Here is a 19,783-nt window from a genome sequence, read left to right on the forward strand (position 1 = left end):
AAGTACAACCTCAAAATAAGGTAGTTTTTGATTTTTATAAAATTGTCATTCAGAATAATACGGAAAATTAATTCATTATATATGCAAGGAGCTGATTCTTGGTGAAAATTGCTTTGCCTGTATGTATGTAGAGTCTTGTAGCTAACTGATGGGGAAAAATGTGCCATGTAAATCTAATTGATGAAAAAATATGTTTGGTCATCAGAAGCCTGTTTGTAGCTGTATGCAGATGTCTAGATGTGCAGTAAGTGAACATCCGAACAATATTAACAAGTGAGGGTCGGTGTTCAGTAGATAATAAGATTGGTCTAATATTTCAGTTTGTCCTTTCAATACAATATTACATAGGCGATTCTTGTTAATAGAAATCACTCAGTTTTTCGCTTTCAGTTTTTACTTCTACTTCACAGAGTGGAAGATTGTAAGAAAACATTGGCTGATCTTTAACAATTATTCTTAGAGTAAACCAGAGCAATATTCGATGATATATTGTGAGTCACTGAAAATGTATACTGTGTTTTTCTTCAGGATATGGATGAGTATGTGAACGTAAGCAGGTTTCTTCCCAAACTTAACAATGAGATACTAGGTGAAAGAAATGATCCCTACAAGGTTGCGCAGCCTAGAGAATTTAGTACTGATCATGGTAAGGTTGACAAAGCCTGAAATCTCATTTTGATCCACGTTCCAAGATAACATGGTAGCATATATACTTAAAGTTGGCATGGAATATCAAAATTCAAAATAGACTTTGCCTATTCCCTGTTTTGAAAAAACAGTGGGAATTGATTTTCTGAAGTCCTTGGTTGTCTATTTCCCTATCCATGCAACAATAAATGTTGAACAGAATGTTGAACAAGATAGCATGAACACGTATAGCTAGGGTATGCATTTAGTAGGTGTGTTTCCGTTTCGAAGATTCATAAAAGACTAAAAGAGATTGATAAATGAAGAAAATACCCTACCGGATCTACACAAGGACAAGAACTAACAAGCAGTTTTCACTTTCCCAACACAGGGGTGATCGTCACAGACTACCGCACCCGGTGGGCATCGTGCTCTTCAACAACTCAGAGACGGACTTCACCGTGAAGCCCGGCGACTGTGTCACACAGATGATTGTCCAGGTGATTGTGATGCCGGAGGTCGATGAGGTGGAGGACCTTTACGCCACCGTCAGGAGGTTGCCGAGGTGGAGGACCTCGATGCCACCGTCTGGAGGTTGCCGAGGTGAAGGACCTCGACTCCTTGGTAGATACATTTAGAAAAGTGGTCTGGTTAGGTTGGTGGTGGGACGCTAGGGAAGGTACCCACCTTTCGTGATGGTTGTGTGCATCTGATGTATAAATGGGATCTCATGATTTCTTTGAGTTCAGATTTTCAATGTTGTATACATGAACGATGCAAGTGCTAAGATGGTTCTGTGACCTTTGCACTAGATGTGTCTTGATTTCCATCCATAAATATTGCATCTAACTTTTTTTAATTTTTAATTACTTAGGAGTAGCGTGGGGGAAGAAGGGCATTCTACTAGTACTTAGGAATAGTAGTAGCGTGGGTTAGGAATAGTAGTAGCGTGGGTTGCGCGCGCTACCACTAACTTTTTAGCTGTAGCATGGGGTAAAACACACGCTACTTCTAAAACATAGCTATAGCGTCATAGCAGTAGCATGGGAACCTACGCTACTGGTAGTCCCAAAACCCATGCTACTGGTAAGATTTTTCCTAGTAGTGGTTACTTGGCCTGTCATGGTCTGGGGGCTGGACATGGTCGGACCCCTTAAAGGGCGAAGCCATAAGAAAAAATATTTGCTGGTTATGGTAGATAAACTCACTAAGTGGATAGAGGACAAACCAGTTAACGGCTGAAGCCGGACCGATGATAGACTTTATATCCAGCGTCGTACACCGTTATGGTGTCCCACACAGTATTATTACTGACAACAGCTCTAACTTTACAACGGACGAGGTGAAAAATCGGTGTGCTAATCTAGGTATCAAACTCGATTATGCCTCCGTGTATCACCCCCAAACAAACGGTCAAGTGGAGCGGGCCAATGGCCTGATAATGAGCGGAATCAAACCTAGACTAGTGCGATCCTTAAAGGAGTCGGGTGAACACTGGGTCGAGGAGCTTGACTCCGTACTATGGGGGCTGCGGACCACACCCAGTTGCACGACCGGATACACACCGTTCTTCATGGTGTACGGCGCAAAGGTTGTCCTGCCCTGCGATATTATTCATGACTCACCTCGAGTGCGCATGTATGAGGAGAGAGAGGCCGAGCTCGATCGGCAAGACAACTTAGATGGCCTGGAGGAGGAGCGTGATGTCGCAAAGGCCCATTCCGCATTTTACCAACAATAAGCTAGAAGATACCAAAGCAGAGAAGTGCGGGCTAAGACTTATAATGTCGGTGAACTCATTCTACGCCCACGAGAGAAGAAAAAGGACAAGCTCAATCCCAAATGGGAGGGTCCCTTCATTATAGATGAAGTTCACACTAGAGGAGCCTATCGCCTTCGCAACGCATCAGATAATCGCTTAGAGCCGAACCCATGGAACGCTGCCAGACTTTGAAGATCCTACGCTTAAATCTGGACACATCGTTCGTTACCTTTTTCTTTTTCCCTTACAACTTCTAGCGTGTGTTCGGGTAAGCCGTACACTTGAGGGGTATACGTCCTTAAATGTACACACCCCATCATAACCAGGGGGATTCCTCTAATAGAAGCTTATTATCATTTCGAGCATAAAGCTCACCATATATACGTGTGTTGTTTGCTCATATATGTTCCGTCCTCGCCGTTATATGCACCTCTATGACTTAAGTTTTTGCCAAGTTGGGTTGCCTGGCTCCTGTGCTTATGCCCTATGTTCCCGCTCGTTCGGCTAGGGCATAAAGGGAGCACCTCTACGATTGTTACAACCGGGTCATCAGGACATGCACTTCAGACGGGTGAAGCCGAAAGCTAGCGTCCTTAAGGGAATAATGTTGGGGAACACAGTAATTTCAAAAAAATTCCTACGCACACGCAAGATCCATCTAGGTGATGCATAGCAACAAGAGGGGAGAGTGTTGTCCACGTACCCTCGTAGATCGTAAGCGAAAGCGTTATGACAACGTGGTTGATGTAGTCGTACGTCCTCACAATCTGACCAATCCTAGCACCGAAGGTATGGCACCTTCGCGATCTGCACACGTTCAGCTCGGTGACGTCCCACGAACTCTAGATCCAGCTGAGGTCGAGGGAGAGTTTCGTAAGCACGACGGCGTGATGACGGTGATGATGAAGTTACCGATGCAGGGCTTCGCCTAAGCTTTACAACGATATGACCGAGGTGGAAATCTATGGAGGGGGCCACCGCACACGGCTAAACAATAAACTTGTGTATGGGAGGAGGAGGAGGGCCGGCCTCAAGGGGCGCGCCCAAAGGGAGGATTCCTACTCCTAGTAGGAGAAGAAGGAAGGAGAGGGAGAGGGAGAAGGAAAGAGGGGGGCACCGCCCCCTCCTAGTCCAATTCAGACCAGCCCATGTGGGGGGGGGGACACCCCTTGAGTCCCTTCTCTCCTTTCCCGTATGGCCCACTAAGGCCCACTACATCCCCCGGCGAATTCCCGTAACTCTCCGGTACTCCAAAAAATACCCGAACCACTCGGAACCTTTCCGATGTCCGAATATAGCCATCCAATATATCGATCTTTACGTCTCTACCATTTAGAGACTCCTCATTATGTCCGTGATCTCATCCGGGAGTCCGAACAACCTTCGGTACATCAAATCACATAACTCATAACACAAATCGTCATCGAATGTTAAGCGTGCGGACCCTATGGGTTCGAGAACTATGTAGACATGACCGAGACACATCTCCGGTCAATAACCAATAGCGGAACCTGGATGCTCATATTAGCTCCTACATATTCTACGAAGATCTTTATCGGTCAAACCGCATAACAACATACGTTGTTCCCTTTGCCATCAGTATGTTACTTGCTCGAGATTCGATCGTCAGTATCATCATACCTAGTTCAATCTCGTCACTGACAAGTTCCTTTACTCGTTCCGTAATGCATCATCGCGTGACTAACTCATTAGTCACATTGCTTGCGAGGCTTATAGTGATGTGTATTACCGAGAGGACCCGGAGATACCTCTCCAATAATCGGAGTGACAAATCCTAATCTCGATCTATGCCAACTCAACAAACACCATCGGAGACAACTTTAGAGCATCGTTATAATCACCCAGTTACATTGTGACGTTTGATAGGACACTAAGTGTTCCTTTGGTATTCGAGAGTTGCATAATCTTATAGTCATGGGAACATGTATAAGTCATGAAGAATGCAATAGCAATAAATAAGCGATCATAGTGCTAAGCTAACGGATGGGTCTTGTCCATCACATCATTCTCTAATGATGTGATCCCGTTCGTCAAATGACAACACATGTCTATGGCTAGGAAACTTAACCATCTTTGATTAACGAGCTAGTCTAGTAGAGGCATACTAGGGACACTCTGTTTGTCTATGTATTCACACATATGTACTAAGTTTCTGGTTAATACAATTCTAGCATGAATAATAAACATTTATCATGATATAAGGCAATATAAATAGCAACTTTATTATTGCCTCTAGGGCATATTTCCTTCAGTCTCCCACTTGCACTAGAGTCGATAATCTAGTTCACATCGCCATGTGATTTAGCACCAATAGTTCACATCACCATGTGACCAACACCCAAAGGGTTTACTAGAGTCAATAATCTAGTTCACATCGCCATATGATTAACACCCAAAGAGTACTAAGGTGTAATCATGTTTTGCTTGTGAGATAACTTTAGTCAATGGGTCTGTTACATTCAGAGCCGTATGTATTTTGCAAATTTTCTATGTCTACAATGCTCTGCATGAAGCTACTCTAGCTAATTGCCCCCACTTTCAATATGTATCTAGATCGAGACTTAGAGTCATCTGGATCGGTGTCAAAAGCTTGCATCGACGTAACTCTTTACGATGAACTCTTTTATCACCTCCATAATCGAGAAATATTTTCTTAGTCCTCTAAGGATAATTTTGACCGCTGTCCAGTGATCTACTGCTAGATCACTATTTTACTCCCTTGCCAAAATCATGCTAAGGTATACAATAGGAGTGGTACACAACATAGCATAATTTATACAACCTATGACTGAGGCATAGGGAATGACTTTTCATTCTCTTTCTATTTTCTGCCGTGGTCGGGTTTTGAGTCTTTACTCAACTTCACACCTTGTAACATAGGCAAGAACTCCTTCTTTGACTGTTCCATTTCAAAAAAGTTGAAAATCTTGTCAAGGTATGTACTCATTGAAAAAAATCTTATCAAGCGTCTTGATCTATCTCTATAGATCTTGATGCTCAGTGTGTAAGCAGCTTCACCAAGGTCTTTCTTTGAAAAACTCCTTTCAAACACTCCTTTATGCTTTCCAGAAAATTCTACATCATCTTCGATCAAAAATATGTCACTCACATATACTTATAAGAAAGGCTGTAGTGCTCCCACTCACTTTCTTGTAAATACAGGCTTCACCGCAAGTTTGTATAAAACTATATGCTTTGATCAACTCATCAAAGCGTATATTCCAACTCCGAGATGCTTGCACCAGTCCATAGATGGATCGCTAGAGCTTGCACACTTTGTTAGCACCTTTAGGATTGAAAACACTTTCTTGTTGTATCATATACAGCTCTTCTTTAAGAAATCCATTAAGGAATGCAGTTTTGACATCCATTTGCCAGATTTCATAAAATTTGGCAATTGCTAACACGATTCGGACAGACTTAAGCATCGCTATGAGTGACAAAATCTCATCGTAGTCAACACCTTGAACTTGTCGATTTTTTTTTAAATTCGAGCTTTGTAGATAGTAATGTTGGGGAACGTAGTAATTTCAAAATTTTCCTACGCACACGCAAGATCATGGTGATGCATAGCAACGAGAGGGGAGAGTGTGATCTACGTACCCTTGTAGATCGACAACGGAAGCGTTAGCACAACGTGGTTGATGTAGTCGTACGTCTTCACGGTTCGACCAATCCAAGCACCGTTACTCCGGCACCTCCGAGTTCTTGGCACACGTTCAGCTCGATGACGATCTTGATGTTCTACCATCGCAGGGCTTCGCCTAAGCACCGCTACAATATGACCAAGGTGGAATATGGTGGAGGGGGGGCACCGCACACGGCTAAGGAACGATCACGAAGATCAACCTGTGTGTCTAGAGTTGCCCCCTGCCCCCGTATATAAAGGAGCAAGGGGGAGGGGGCGGCCGGCCTAGGAGGGGGCGCGCCAAGGGGAGTCCTACTCCCACCGGGAGTAGGACTCCTTCCTTCCTTGTTGGAGTAGGAGAAGGGGAAAGAGGGGGAGAGGAAGAAGGAAAAGGGGCTGCGCCCCTTGTCCAATTCGGACCAGAGGGGGGGGGGGGCGCAGGCCTCCTTCCTTTTGGCCTCTCTCCTCTATTCCCGTATGGCCCAATAAGGCCCATATACTCCCCGGCGAATTCCCGTAACTCTCCGGTACTCCGAAAAATACCCGAATCACTCGGAACCTTTCCGATGTCCGAATATAGTCGTCCAATATATCGATCTTTACGTCTCGACCATTTCGAGACTCCTCGTTATGTCCCTGATCTCATCTGGTACTCCGAACTCCTTCGGTACATCAAAACTCATAAACTCATAATATAACTGTCATCGAAACCTTAAGCATGCGGACCCTACGGTTCGAGAACAATGTAGACATGACCGAGACATGTCTCCGGTCAATAAGAAATAGCGGAACCTGGATGCTCATATTGGCTCCTATATTCTACGAAGATCTTTATCGGTTAGACCGCATAACAACATACGTTGTTCCCTTTGTCATCGGTATGTTACTTGCCCGAGATTCGATCGTCGGTATCTCAATACCTAGTTCAATCTCGTTACCGGCAAGTCTCTTTACTCGTTCCATAATACATCATCTCACAACTAACTCATTAGTTACAATGCTTGCAAGGCTTTATGTGATGTGCATTACCAAGAGGGCCCAGAGATACCTCTCCGACAATCGGAGTGACAAATCCTAATCTCGAAATACGCCAACCCAACATGTACCTTTGGAGACACCTGTAGAGCACCTTTATAATCACCCAGTTACGTTGTGACGTTTGGTAGCACACAAAGTGTTCCTCCGGCAAACGGGAGTTGCATAATCTCATAGTCATAGGAACATGTATAAGTCATGAAGAAAGCAATAGCAACATACTAAACGATCGGGTGCTAAGCTAATGGAATGGGTCATGTCAATCAGATCATTCACCTAATGATGTGATCCCGTTAATCAAATAACAACTCTTTGTCCATGGTTAGGAAACATAACCATCTTTGATTAATGAGCTAGTCAAGTAGAGGCATACTAGTGACACTCTGTTTGTCTATGTATTCACACATGTATTATGTTTCCGGTTAATACAATTCTAGCATGAACAATAAACATTTATCATGATATAAGGAAATAAATAATAACTTTATTATTGCCTCTAGGGCATATTTCCTTCAAGTAACACTACTATCAGTGTCCGTCTTACTCTTGAAGATCCATTTATTCTCAATGACTTGCCGATCAACGGGCAAGTCCACCAAAGTCCAGACTTTGTTCTCATACATTGATTCTATCTCAGATTTCATGGCCTCAAGCCATTTTGCAGAATCTGGGCTTGTCATCGCTTCCTCATAGTTCATAGGTTCGTCATGCTCAAGTAACATGACCTCCAGAACAGGATTACCGTACCACTCTGGTGCAGATCTTACTCTGGTTGACCTACGAGGTTCGTTAGTAACTTGATCAGAAGTTTTCATGATCATCATCATTAGCTTCCTCACTAATTGGTGTAGGAATCAATCAAATTGATTTCTGTGATAAACTACTTTCCAATAAGGGAGCAGGTACAATTACCTCATCAAGTTCTACTTTCCACCCACTCACTTCTTTCGAGAGAAACTCCTTATCTAGAAAGGATGCACTCTTAGCAACAAAGATCTTGCCTTCGGATCTATGATAGAAGGTGTACCCAACAGTTTCTTTTGGGTATCCTATGAAGACGCACTTCTCCTATTTGGGTTTGAGCTTATCAGGTTGAAACTTTTTCACATAAGCATCGCAACCCCAAACTTTAAGAAACGATAGCTTAGGTTTCTTGCTAAACCACAGTTCATACGGTGTCGTCGCAACGGATTTTTAGACGGTGCCCTATTTAGCATGAATGTAGCTGTCTCTAATGCATAACCACAAAATGATAGTGGTAATTCGGTAAGAGACATCATAGATTGCACCATATCTAATAAAGTGCGGTTATGATGTTCAGACACACCATTACATTTAGGTGTTCCAGGTGGCGTGAGTTGCGAAACTATTCCACATTGTTTCAAATGAAGACCAAACTCGTAACTCAAATATTTGTTTCCGCGATCAGATCGTAGAAACTTTATTTTCTTGTTACGATGATTTTCCACTTCACTCTGAAATTCTTTGAACTTTTCAAATGTTTCAAACTTATGTTTCATCAAGTAGATATACCCATATCTTCTCAAATCATCTGTGAAGGTCAGAAAATAATGATACCTGCCACGAGCCTCAACACTCATTGGACCGCACACATCAGTATGTATTATTTTCAACAAGTCTGTTGCTCACTCCATTGTTCCGAAGAACGGAGTCTTAGTCATCTTGCCCATGAGGCATGGTTCACAAGCATCAAGTGATTCCAAAAGTCCATCAGCATGGAGTTTCTTCATGCGCTTTACACCAATATGACCTAAACGGCAGTGCTACATATAAGTTGCACTATCATTATTAACTTTGCATCTTTTGGCTTCAATATTATGAATATGTGTATCACTACGATCGAGATTCAATAAACCATTTATATTGAGTGTATGACCATAGAAGGTTTTATTCATGTAAATAGAACAACAATTATTCTTTGACTTGAATGAATAACCGTATTGCAATAAACATGATCCAACCATATTTATGCTCAACGCAAACACCAAATAAGATTCATTTTAGGTTCAATACTAATCCCTAAGGTAAAGGGAATGTGCGATGGTGATCTTATCAACCTTGGAATCACTTCCAACACAAATCGTCACCTTGCCCTTAACTAGTCTCTGTTCATTTTGCAACTCCTGTTTTGAGTTACTAATCTTAGCAACTGAACCGGTATCAAATACCCTGGGGTTACTATGAACACTAGTGAAGTACACATCAAGATGTATATCAAATATACTTTTGTTCACTTTGCCATCCTTCTTATCCGCCAAGTATTTTGGGTAGTTCTGCTTCCAGTGACCATTCCCTTTGTAGTAGAAGCACTCAGTTTCAGACTTAGGTCTAGCTTTGGGCTTCTTCATGGGAGTGGCAACTTGCTTGCCATTCTTCTTGAAGTTCCCTTTCTTTCCCTTACCCTTTTACTTGAAACCAATGGTCTTGTCAACCATCAACACTTGATGCTTTTCTTGATTTCTACCTTCGCTGATTTCAGCATTGCAAAGAGCTCTGGAATCATTTTCGTCATCCCTTACATATTATAGTTCATCACAAAGTTCCAGTAACTTGGCGATAGTGACTAGAGAACTCTGTCAATAACTATCTTATCTGGAAGATTAACTCCCACTTGATTCAAGCGATTGAGTACTCAGACATTCTGAGCACAGGCTCACTGGTTGAGCTATTCTCCTCCATCTTGTAGGCAAAGTACTTGTCAGAGGTCTCATACCTCTCAACTCGGGCATGAGTCTGAAATACCAATTTTAGCTCTTGGAACATCTTATATGCTCCGTGGCATTCAAAATGTTTTTGAATTCCCTGTTCTAAGCCGTAAAGCATGGCGCATTAAACTATCAAGTAGTCATCATACCGAGCTTGCCAAAAGTTCATAATATTTGCATCTGCTCCTGCAATAGGTCCGTCACCTAGCGGTGCATCAAGGACATAATTCTTCTGTGCAACAATGAGGATAATCCTCAGATCACGGAGCTAGTCTCCATCATTGCTACTAACATCTTTCAACATAGTTTTCTCAAGGAACATATCATAAATAAAATGGGGACGCTATACGTGAGCGATTGATCTACAACATAGATATGCAAATACTATCAGGACTAAGTTCATGATAAATTCAAGTTCAATTAATCATATTACTTAAGAACTCCCACTTAGATAGACATCTCTCTAATCATCTAAGTGATCACATGATCTGTATCAACTAAAGCATGCCCGATCATCACGTGAGATGGAGTAGTTTTCAATGGTGAACATCACTATGTTGATCATATCTACTATATGATTCATACTCAACCGTTCGGTCTCAGTGTTTCGAGGCCATATCTTCATATTCTAGGCTCGTCAAGTTTAACCCGAGTATTCTGCTTGTGCAAAACTCGCTTGCACCCGTTGTATGTGAACGTAGAGCTTATTACACCCGATCATCACGTGGTGTCTCGGCATGACGAACTGTAGCAACAGTGCATACTCAGGGAGAACACTTGTACCTTGAAATTTAGAGAGATCATCTTATAATGCTACCGCCGTACTAAGCAAAATAAGATGCATAAAGGATAAACATCACACGCAATCAAATATAAGTGATATGATATGGCCATCATCATCCCGTGCCTTTGATCTCCATCTCCAAAGCATCGTCATGATCACCATTGTCACCATCTTGACACCTTGATCTCCATCGAAGCATCGTTGTCGTCTCGCCAACTATTGCTTCTATGACTATCGCTATCGCTTAGTGATAAAGTAAAGCAATTAAATGGTGATTGCATTTCATACAATAAAGCGACAACCATATGGCTCCTGTCAGCTGCCGATAACTGTTACAAAACATGATCATCTCATACAACAATTTATATAATCACATTTTGACCATATCACATCACAACATGCCCTGCAAAAATAAGTTAGACGTCCTCTACTTTGTGGTTGCAAGTTTTACGTGGTTGCTACAGGCTTCTAGCAAGAACCGTTCTTACCTACGCATAAAAAACCACAACATATTATAGTGATTGCTTTTTGATCTTCAGAAAGAACCCTATTCATTGAAACCGATTCAACTAAAGATGGAGAAACAGACACCCACTAGCCACCTGTGTGCGAAGCACGTCGGCAGAACTAGTCTCGCGTAAGCGTACGTGTAATGTCGGTCTAAGCCGCTTCATCCAGCAATACCGTTGAATCAAGAATCAACTACTGACGGCAAGCAATATGTATATACTCACGCCCACAAATCCTTTGTGTTCTACTCGTGCATATAAGATATACGCATAGACCTGGCTCAGATGCCACTGTTGGGGAACGCAATAATTTCAAAAAAATTCCAACACACACGCAAGATCCATCTAGGTGATGCATATAAACGAGAGGGGAGAGTGTTGTCCACGTACCCTCATAGACCATAAGCGGAAGCGTTATGACAATGCGGTTGATGTAGTCGTACCTCTTCACAATCGGACCGGTCCTAGCACCGAAGGTACGGTACCTCCGCGATCTGCACACCTTCAGCTTGGTGACGTCCCATGAACTCTAGATCCAGTTGAGGTCGAGGGAGAGTTTCGTCAGCACAACGGCGTGATGACGGTGATGATGAAGTTACCGATGCAGGGCTTCACCTAAGCTTTACAACGATATGACCGAGGTGGAAATCTATGGAGGGGGCACCGCACACGGCTAAGCAATCAACTTGTGTGTCTATGAGGTGCCCCCTCCCCCATATATAAAGGAGGGGAGGAGGAGGGCCGGCCTCAAGGGGCGCGCCCAAAGGGAGGATTCCTACTCCTAGTAGGAGTAGGTTTCCTCCTTTCCTAGTCCAAGTAGGAGAAGAAGGAAGGAGAGGGAGAGGGAGAAGGAAAGAGGGGGGTGCCGCCCCCTCCTAGTCGAATTCGGACCAGCCCATGGGGGGGCACCCCTTCAGGCCCTTCTCTCCTTTCCCTATGGCCCATTAAGGCCCACTACTTCCCCCGGCGAATTCCCGTAACTCTCCGGTACTCCGAAAAATACCCTAATCACTCGGAACCTTTCTGATGTCCGAATATAGCCTTCCAATATATCGATCTTTACATCTCGACCATTTCGAGACTCCTCAATATGTCCGTGATCTCATCCGGGACTCCGAACAACCTTCGGTACATCAAATCACATAAGTCATAATACAAATCGTCATCGAACATTAAGCGTGCGGACCCTACGGGTTCAAGAACTATGTAGACATGACCGGGACACATCTCCGGTCAATAACCAATAGCGGAACCTAGATGCTCATATTGGCTCCTACATATTCTACGAAGATCTTTATCGGTCAAACCGCATAACAACATACGTTATTCCATTTGTCATCGGTATGTTACTTGCCCGAGATTCGATCGTCGGTATCATCATGCCTAGTTCAATCTCGTCACCAGCAAGTCTCTTTACTCGTTCCATAATGCATCATCGTGTGACTAACTCATTTGTCACATTGCTTGCAAGGCTTATAGTGATGTGCATTACCGAGAGGGCCCAGAGATACCTCTCCGACAATCGGAGTGACAAATCCTAATATTGATCTATGTCAACTCAACAAACACCATTGGAGACACCTTAAGAGCATCTTTATAATCACCCAGTTACGCTGTGACATTTGATAGCACACTAAGTGTTCCTCCGGTATTCGGGAGTTTCATAATCTCATAGTCATAGGAACATGTATAAGTCATGAAGAAATTAATAGCAATAAACTAAACGATCATAGTGCTAAGCTAACGGTAAAAGCGGCCGGATTAGATTCGACTAGCATAACTCTGGAAAAGGATTAAGTAAAGCTGATCGTCGAAAACATACCCAGTCGATGGGGTTGTACACGGAAAAACCTTCCCGACACTTAAAGCGAGTGAAGTCTTCCTTCTCCCCTGTGAAAAGATCAGCTAAGATGGTGGCCAGGGCGGCAAAGTTGTCCGGACCCTGGCATAGACAACGGGATGCATCGTCCTCCCCGTTGTAATGCCACATGGGAAAACCCCTACATTGGAGTGGCTAAATGCATCGCGTTATTGAAATTTCCATTACCTCAATTATTGATAGCCCGGAGTTGGCAAGTACTCTGATTTTGCTTGCAAACCTCTCGACCTCCGCACTGTCTCTTTCCTCGAGGCTCCGGGGACGCCAGTTGGCATGCTTCTTTAAAGGAGCGCTGGAGAATTCGGGAAGGCCGCGCCGGATTGGGTCCGGAAGAACGACGTCTTCGATATAAAACCATTCTGAGGGCCACTCGTCGGATGCCTTCTTCGGAGTGCCGGACAGGTATCCTGTCCCGGCTATGCGCCATACTTCGGTGTCGCCCACCTCGAATATAGATCCCTTTTAGGAGCAGTGAGCGAGGCAAAAGAGTTTCCTCCATAATTCAAAATGGGCCTCACAGCCCAAGAATAGCTCGTAGAGAGCGATGAAGCCCGCGATATGCAGGATGGAGCCTGGCGTTAGGTTGTGCAGTTGGAGTCCATAATACACCAGGAGACCTCTTTGGAAAGGGTGGATAGGGAATCCTACGCCTCTCAGAAGGAAAGAAACGAAGCACACCCACTCCTCTTTAGAAGGATTGGGGAAATTTTCTGCCAGGGCTTCGCCATTAAGGGAAGTTAACCCATCCCGAAAGGTGACTAGATCCGCGGAAGGAAGATATCCCTGCCTCTGAAGTTAATTCAGATGGTCGTGACACCGAGCAGCTTTCCTAGTCGCCTTTTTGAGGTTCATAGGGGCATGAGGAGGAGCTAGGAGTGTCAGCCATGTTTGGACGATTTCTTGTGGCGAGTTCTAAGGATTTCCGCGTGGTACGGAATGCCATTTGAGATCCAATCCCCTTAAATAGACCCCATCCTTGCATGTTCGAGGGGTTATTTGTAAAAGATACTTGAACCGTTCGCATTCGTCTGGCGTGTGGAAGCCGGGGCGGTGGCGGCAAAAAACATGATATTTAATATGGAGCCAAATTGTCGACAGTCCGAAGTATAATGGAGAAACCACCTTACAAAGCTCAAAACATAAAAGCCGTATACTACATCGTCATTGAAGGCAAGTTCGGGGGCTACTGAGGGAGTCCTGGACTAAGGGGTCCTCAGATGGTCGGGCTATGCGACATGGGCCAGACTAATGGGCCATAAAGATACGAGATAGAAGGCCTTTCCCCGTGTCCGAATGGGACTCTCCTTTGCGTGGATGGCAAGCTTGGCGTTCGGATGTCAAGATTCCTTTCTTTGTAAACCGACTCTATACAACCCTAGGCCCCTCTAGTGTCTATATAAACTGGAGGGTTTATTCCCTAGAGGCAATCATAATCATACAGGCTAGACATCTAGGGTTTAGCCGTTACGATCTCGAGGTAGATCAACTCTTGTAACCCCTATACTTATCAAAGTCAATCAAGTAGGAACTAGGGTATTACCTCCATTAAGAGGGCCCGAACCTGGGTAAACATCGTGTCCCCTTGAAAGTGCAACTATCCCTAGGTGGTTTTGGTAATTCTTAACAACATATAGCTCATTGAGCTAATGCTATTTGAAAGTAAATATTTTAGGAAAGCTCAATGATTGGCATGGCATGGATTAGAAAGTGGACCCCTCAAAATGCTAAGGACAAAATATTGGCTCAAGCTCAAAGCACAAGACCCTACATTTTACTTTTAGTGATCCAAGATCACATTGAGTCCATAGGAAAAGCCAATACTATTAAAAGGGGGTGAGGTGTTGCTTAATGAGTTACTTGCTCAAATGCTAAGTGATATGCTCCAAAAACCCTCAACTACTTTCTCATATCCACATATGTCCCAAACCAAAAGTCAAACTTGGCCCCACCAAAATCTTCTATCCGGCGCCACCGAGTTCACTTGACATAGCCACTGGCAAAAACCCTAGACACTTCGGTCTCACCAATAGGGATCTCGGTCTCATCGAGATGGGATTTCAAACTCTCTGTTTCCCTTTGTAACGTTTTGGTCTAACCGAGATGAGCGATCGATCCCACCGAGACTGCAACGCAAACTCTCCGTTTCCCTTTCATAACGTTTCGGTCTAACCGAGATGAGCGAATCGGTCCAACCGAGTTTGCCTGACCAACTCTCTGTTTGCCTATTACCAAATTCTGTCCCATCGAGTTTGTGTAATCGGTCTCACCAAGATTACGTTATGCCCTAACCCCTAATGGAATCGGTCCCATCGAGTTGACATGTCGGTCCCACCAAAATGCCTAACAGTCACATTATGAATCAAATCGGTCCGACCGAGTTTTATGATTCGGTCCCATCGAGTTTGGTGATTTGTGTGTAACGGTTAGATTCTGTGTGGAGGCTATATATACCCCTCCACCAACTCTTCATTCATGGAGCGAACCATCAGAATATGCCTACACTTCCAACATACATTTTCTGAGAGAGAATCACCTACACTTGTGTTGAGGTCAATGATATTCCATTCCAACCACATAAATCTTGATCTCTAGCCTTCCCCAAGTTGCTTTCCACTCAAATCATCTTTCTACCAAATCCAATCCTATGAGAGAGAGTTGAGTGTTGGTGATATTATCATTTGAAGCACAAGAGCAAGGAGTTCATCATCAACACACCATCTATTACCTTTTGGAGAGTGGTGTCTCCTAGATTGGTTAGGTGTCACTTGGGAGCCTCTGTCAAGATTGTGGAGTTGAACCAAGGAGTTTGTACGGGCAAGGAGATCGCCTACTTCATGAAGATCTACCCTAGTGAGGCAAGTCCTTCATGGGCGATGGCCATGGTGGGATAGACAAGGTTGCTTCTTCGTGGACCCTTCGTGGGTGGAGCCCTCAGTGGACTCGCGCAACCATTACCCTTCGTGGGTTGAAGTCTCCATCAACGTGGATGTAAGATAGCACCACCTATCGGAACCACGCCAAAAATCTTTGTGTCTACATGCGCTTGCTCCCTCCAAACTCCTCCCTTTACCTTCATATGCAATTGTTTTACATTCCACTACTATACTCTTAGAATTGCATGTGTAGGTTGATTACTTGTTTGTGCTAAGTTGCTAAAATCTGCCAAGACTTAAAATTGGGAAAAGGCTAGATTTTTATTTGGTCAAGTAGTCTAATCACCCCCTCTAGACATACTTTTGATCCTACAAGTGGTATCAGAGCTGTGGTCTCCATTTGCTTTGATTTCCATAGCTTTTGGTGATCATAGCCTTGGTTTCACAACCTAGGAGAGTATGGCGTATAGTGAGGAAAATTACCACCGTGGAGGTCCTTACTTTGATGGTACTAATTTTGCTAATTGGAAGCATAAGATGAAAATGCATATTCTTGGACATAACCGCGCCGTTTGGGTTATTGTGTGTATTGGCTTGCAAGGTGAATTCTTTGATGGGAGAGAACCGAACCGTGAAGCTACCGCGGAAGAGTTGAAGATGCTGCAAAACAATGCTCAAGCTTGTGATATTCTCTTCAACGGATTGTGCCCCGAAGAATTCAATAAAATCAGCCGTCTTGGGAATGCAAAGGAAATTTGGGATACTTTGATTGATATGCACGAAGGTACCGACTCTATCAAGGAATCCAAATTGGATGTGCTTCAAAGTCAACTTGACAAGTTCAAAATGAAGGATGGTGAAGGTGTCGCTGAAATGTACTCTAGGCTTGCTCTCATCACAAATAAGATTGCCGGCTTAGGAAGTGAAGAGATGATCGATAGATTCATCAGCAAGAAGATCCTAAGAGCCTTGGATGGAAAATATGATACCGTGTGCACATTGATCCAAATGATGCCAAATTACAAAGATCTCAAGCCAACAGAAGTCATTGGAAGAATTGTTGCTCATGAGATGTCACTCAAGGATAAGGAAGAGCTTCACAACAAGTCAAGTGGTTCTTACAAAGTCTCATGTGATACTCCCACATCATCAAGTGAGAAACAAACCTTCAATGAAGAATTGAGCCTAATGGTGAAGAACTTCAACAAGTTTTACAAGAGTAGAAGCAAGGAAAGAAGTTCCAAGTCAAGGTCCTACAATGACAAAAGATCTTCTAGTCATGAGCGCAATTGCTACAATTGTGGAAGACCCGGACACTATTCCAATGAGTGTATGGCTCCCTACAAAAGAAGAGAAGATTCTCCTAAAATAAGAAGTCGAAGAGAAGAATCACCACCAAGAGAGAGAAGGAGTAGAGATGACTGCTATGAACGAAGAACATCACGGAGAAGCAAGGATCTGGGAAGGAAGGACAAGTCATCAAAGAGCTACACAAAATGAAGACATCAAGCTCATGTTGGTGAATGGGTATCCGGCTCCGACTCCGACGATCACTCCGAGAGAAGTTATCACTCCGACTCCGAATATATTCAAGATGAAGGTGTTTCCGGTCTAGCACTTGTGTCAACCAACTCCTACGACATATTTGACTCACCAAATGAAGGGATTGGAAGATGCTTCATGGCTAAAGGCCCAAAGGTATCACACCTCGAGTATGTTGATTTCAATAGTGATGAAGATGATTTGCTAGGAGATGATGATTTACTTATTGACAACTCTAGTTATGAAAACTATGATGAAGTTGCTATTAATAATGCTAATCCAAATAAAACGAATAACAATGATAAGAAGGAGATTGAGCGTCTAACTAAGAACTAAACACTCTTAAGTTAGCTCATGAAACTACCTTGGAAGATTGTCGTGGTATTTCTCACGGGGGGCTTGCGAGTCGACAGATGCCACAAGGGCTTAGTGTGTGGGTAAGACTGCTGCTGATAGGCCCGGGAGCGGGTATGCGAGTAGCACGCGGTGGTTTACCCAGCTTCGGAGCTCTCCGGAGAGATAATACTCCTACTGCTGCATGTCTGAGTGTATCTGATATATCTAGTACAGAGTTGCTCCTAGAGCTGTATCTGGGATCAGTGCCATAGGCATCTGACTTGGTAAATGCATGTATGTGGTATGCTCGTGGCCGGCCATGTATGGCCATGGCTTGTGGCCGTGAGTGTGCGTGAGTGTCCCTCCTCCTGGATGGATGGATGAGTGCCACTTTTATAGTGTGGGCTAGCTTACTATGTAAGCTATGTGGGTAGGCATGGGTAAGGCATGGTGCATGTCATGCTTGTCCCCTAGGTCACTTCATAAATAGTGCCAGGGGACAAGTGACACTGTACATGATGTCGTCGCGGTACAGTTGTCTTGTCCGCGGTATGGCCGTCTCGTCGGTGTCTTGTCGATGTCGGGTCGGGCTGCAGTCGGCAGCCGGCTAGTTGGCGCAGTCGGCAGCCGGCTGGTTGGCGCAGTCGGCAGCCGGAAGGCAGACTGAGGGGCTTTGCTAGCCCCGATGTGTTGAAATATCGTCTCGCCGTCTTCGGGGTATCCGTGTCCAATTACTCCGACAGTAGCCCCCAAGCCTCCGGGCAACTTGGCAAAGTTGGGCGGAGGTTTTTTGGCAAATGTTCATGGAAATGATCATAAAAAAGGACAAAGTTAGTCCACGCAAATATATCATATGCTTGCTTTTAGTATTGGAAGTTTTATGCGGAGGGTGCCAACTCGGTTTCGTCCGAGCCCCCTTAATCTTTTTTGTGTTCCCTCCGCTTTTTGGCTTGTGCTCTTGCTTGCCGAACAGCCGCTCTGCAGTCTGTGGCTAAGAGTGGGCCACGAAGTGGAGTGTACAGTACTCAGAGTCTAGGAGCAGATTCAACCGAGTAGATACTTGTAAAGGAAAACGGCCGGGTCGCCCGAACGTTTTTCTTCCCGGACGTTTTTCGCATGGGTGGCCTCCAGCGTACACTCTTGCTAGTCAGACAGCCGCTCTGCGGTCTGTGACTAAGAGTGGGCCTTTGGTACCGCGCATGGTACTAAGCCGTCTGCGGGAACTAACGTCTCAGGCCAAGCGGCCAGCCCCCGGGCCAACTCTGGCTGGCGCCGGGGCGAACCGTGACGCTACTGTAATAAAATGTGGAGACAGCCCCCGAGCATCGCTCGTGGTTATCCATGCTTGCATGGTGCAAAAAATATGCGAGTGAGGAGCTCACATTGATTTTCGTGTAGTCGCGGTCGTCGGAGACAGCCGTCGCGACTCGGCGCTCGCGGAGCGCAACTTGGCGCTCGCGGAGCGTGTCGGCGCACCCGCTGGGTGAAGCCTTCGCCCGGCCAGTCAGGCTCGACCGCCCAGGCGGCGAGGTGTCTTGCAACGCCCTTTTTCTTCTGCTGGCTGCTGACAGCCGGACAAAACTCTTCTCTTGTCTGCAATCTTCGCGGGGGCGCATCAGCGCACCCGCTGGGTGTAGCCCCCGAGATTCGGGCCGACTGCTGAGCAGTCGGGCCGGATCTCCCGGCAACTACTTTGTCTTCTCTCTCGCGGGGGCGCGTCAGCGCACCCGCTGGGTGTAGCCCCCGAGATTCGGGCCGACTGCTGAGCAGTTGGGCCGGATCTTCCGGCAACTACCTTGTCTTCTTTCTCGCGGGGGCGCGTCAGCGCACCCGCTGGGTGTAGCCCCCGAGATTCGGGCCGACTGCTGAGCAGTCGGGCCGGATCTTCCGGCAACTACTTTGTCTTCTCTCTCGCGGGGGCGCGTCTGCGCACCCGCTAGGTGTAGCCCCCGAGATTCGGGCCGACTGCTGAGCAGTCGGGCCGGATCTCCCGGCAACTACTTTGTCTTCTTTGTTGAAGTTGATTCTTTTTTTTCTCTTTTTCTCGTCAGCCGGCCGGGA

The 19,783-nt window shown here is 44.9% G+C and overlaps 1 protein-coding gene across 1 annotated transcript in view; it reads left to right on the top strand.

The window, feature by feature from the left end:
* Window positions 1-229: 229 nt before the first annotated feature.
* LOC123151429 (uncharacterized) overlaps window positions 230-19,783 on the top strand; it is a gene marked incomplete at its 3' end in the record, with an annotated part of 49,162 nt that continues 29,608 nt past the window's right edge. The window contains exons 1-2 of the mRNA XM_044571146.1: window positions 230-273; window positions 1,019-1,230. Coding sequence (XP_044427081.1) covers window positions 230-273; window positions 1,019-1,230 — 256 coding nt within the window. The remainder of the gene's footprint in view (window positions 274-1,018; window positions 1,231-19,783) is intronic.

This window comes from Triticum aestivum, chromosome 7A, assembly GCF_018294505.1.
Source record: "Triticum aestivum cultivar Chinese Spring chromosome 7A, IWGSC CS RefSeq v2.1, whole genome shotgun sequence".
Lineage (NCBI taxonomy): Eukaryota > Viridiplantae > Streptophyta > Magnoliopsida > Poales > Poaceae > Triticum > Triticum aestivum.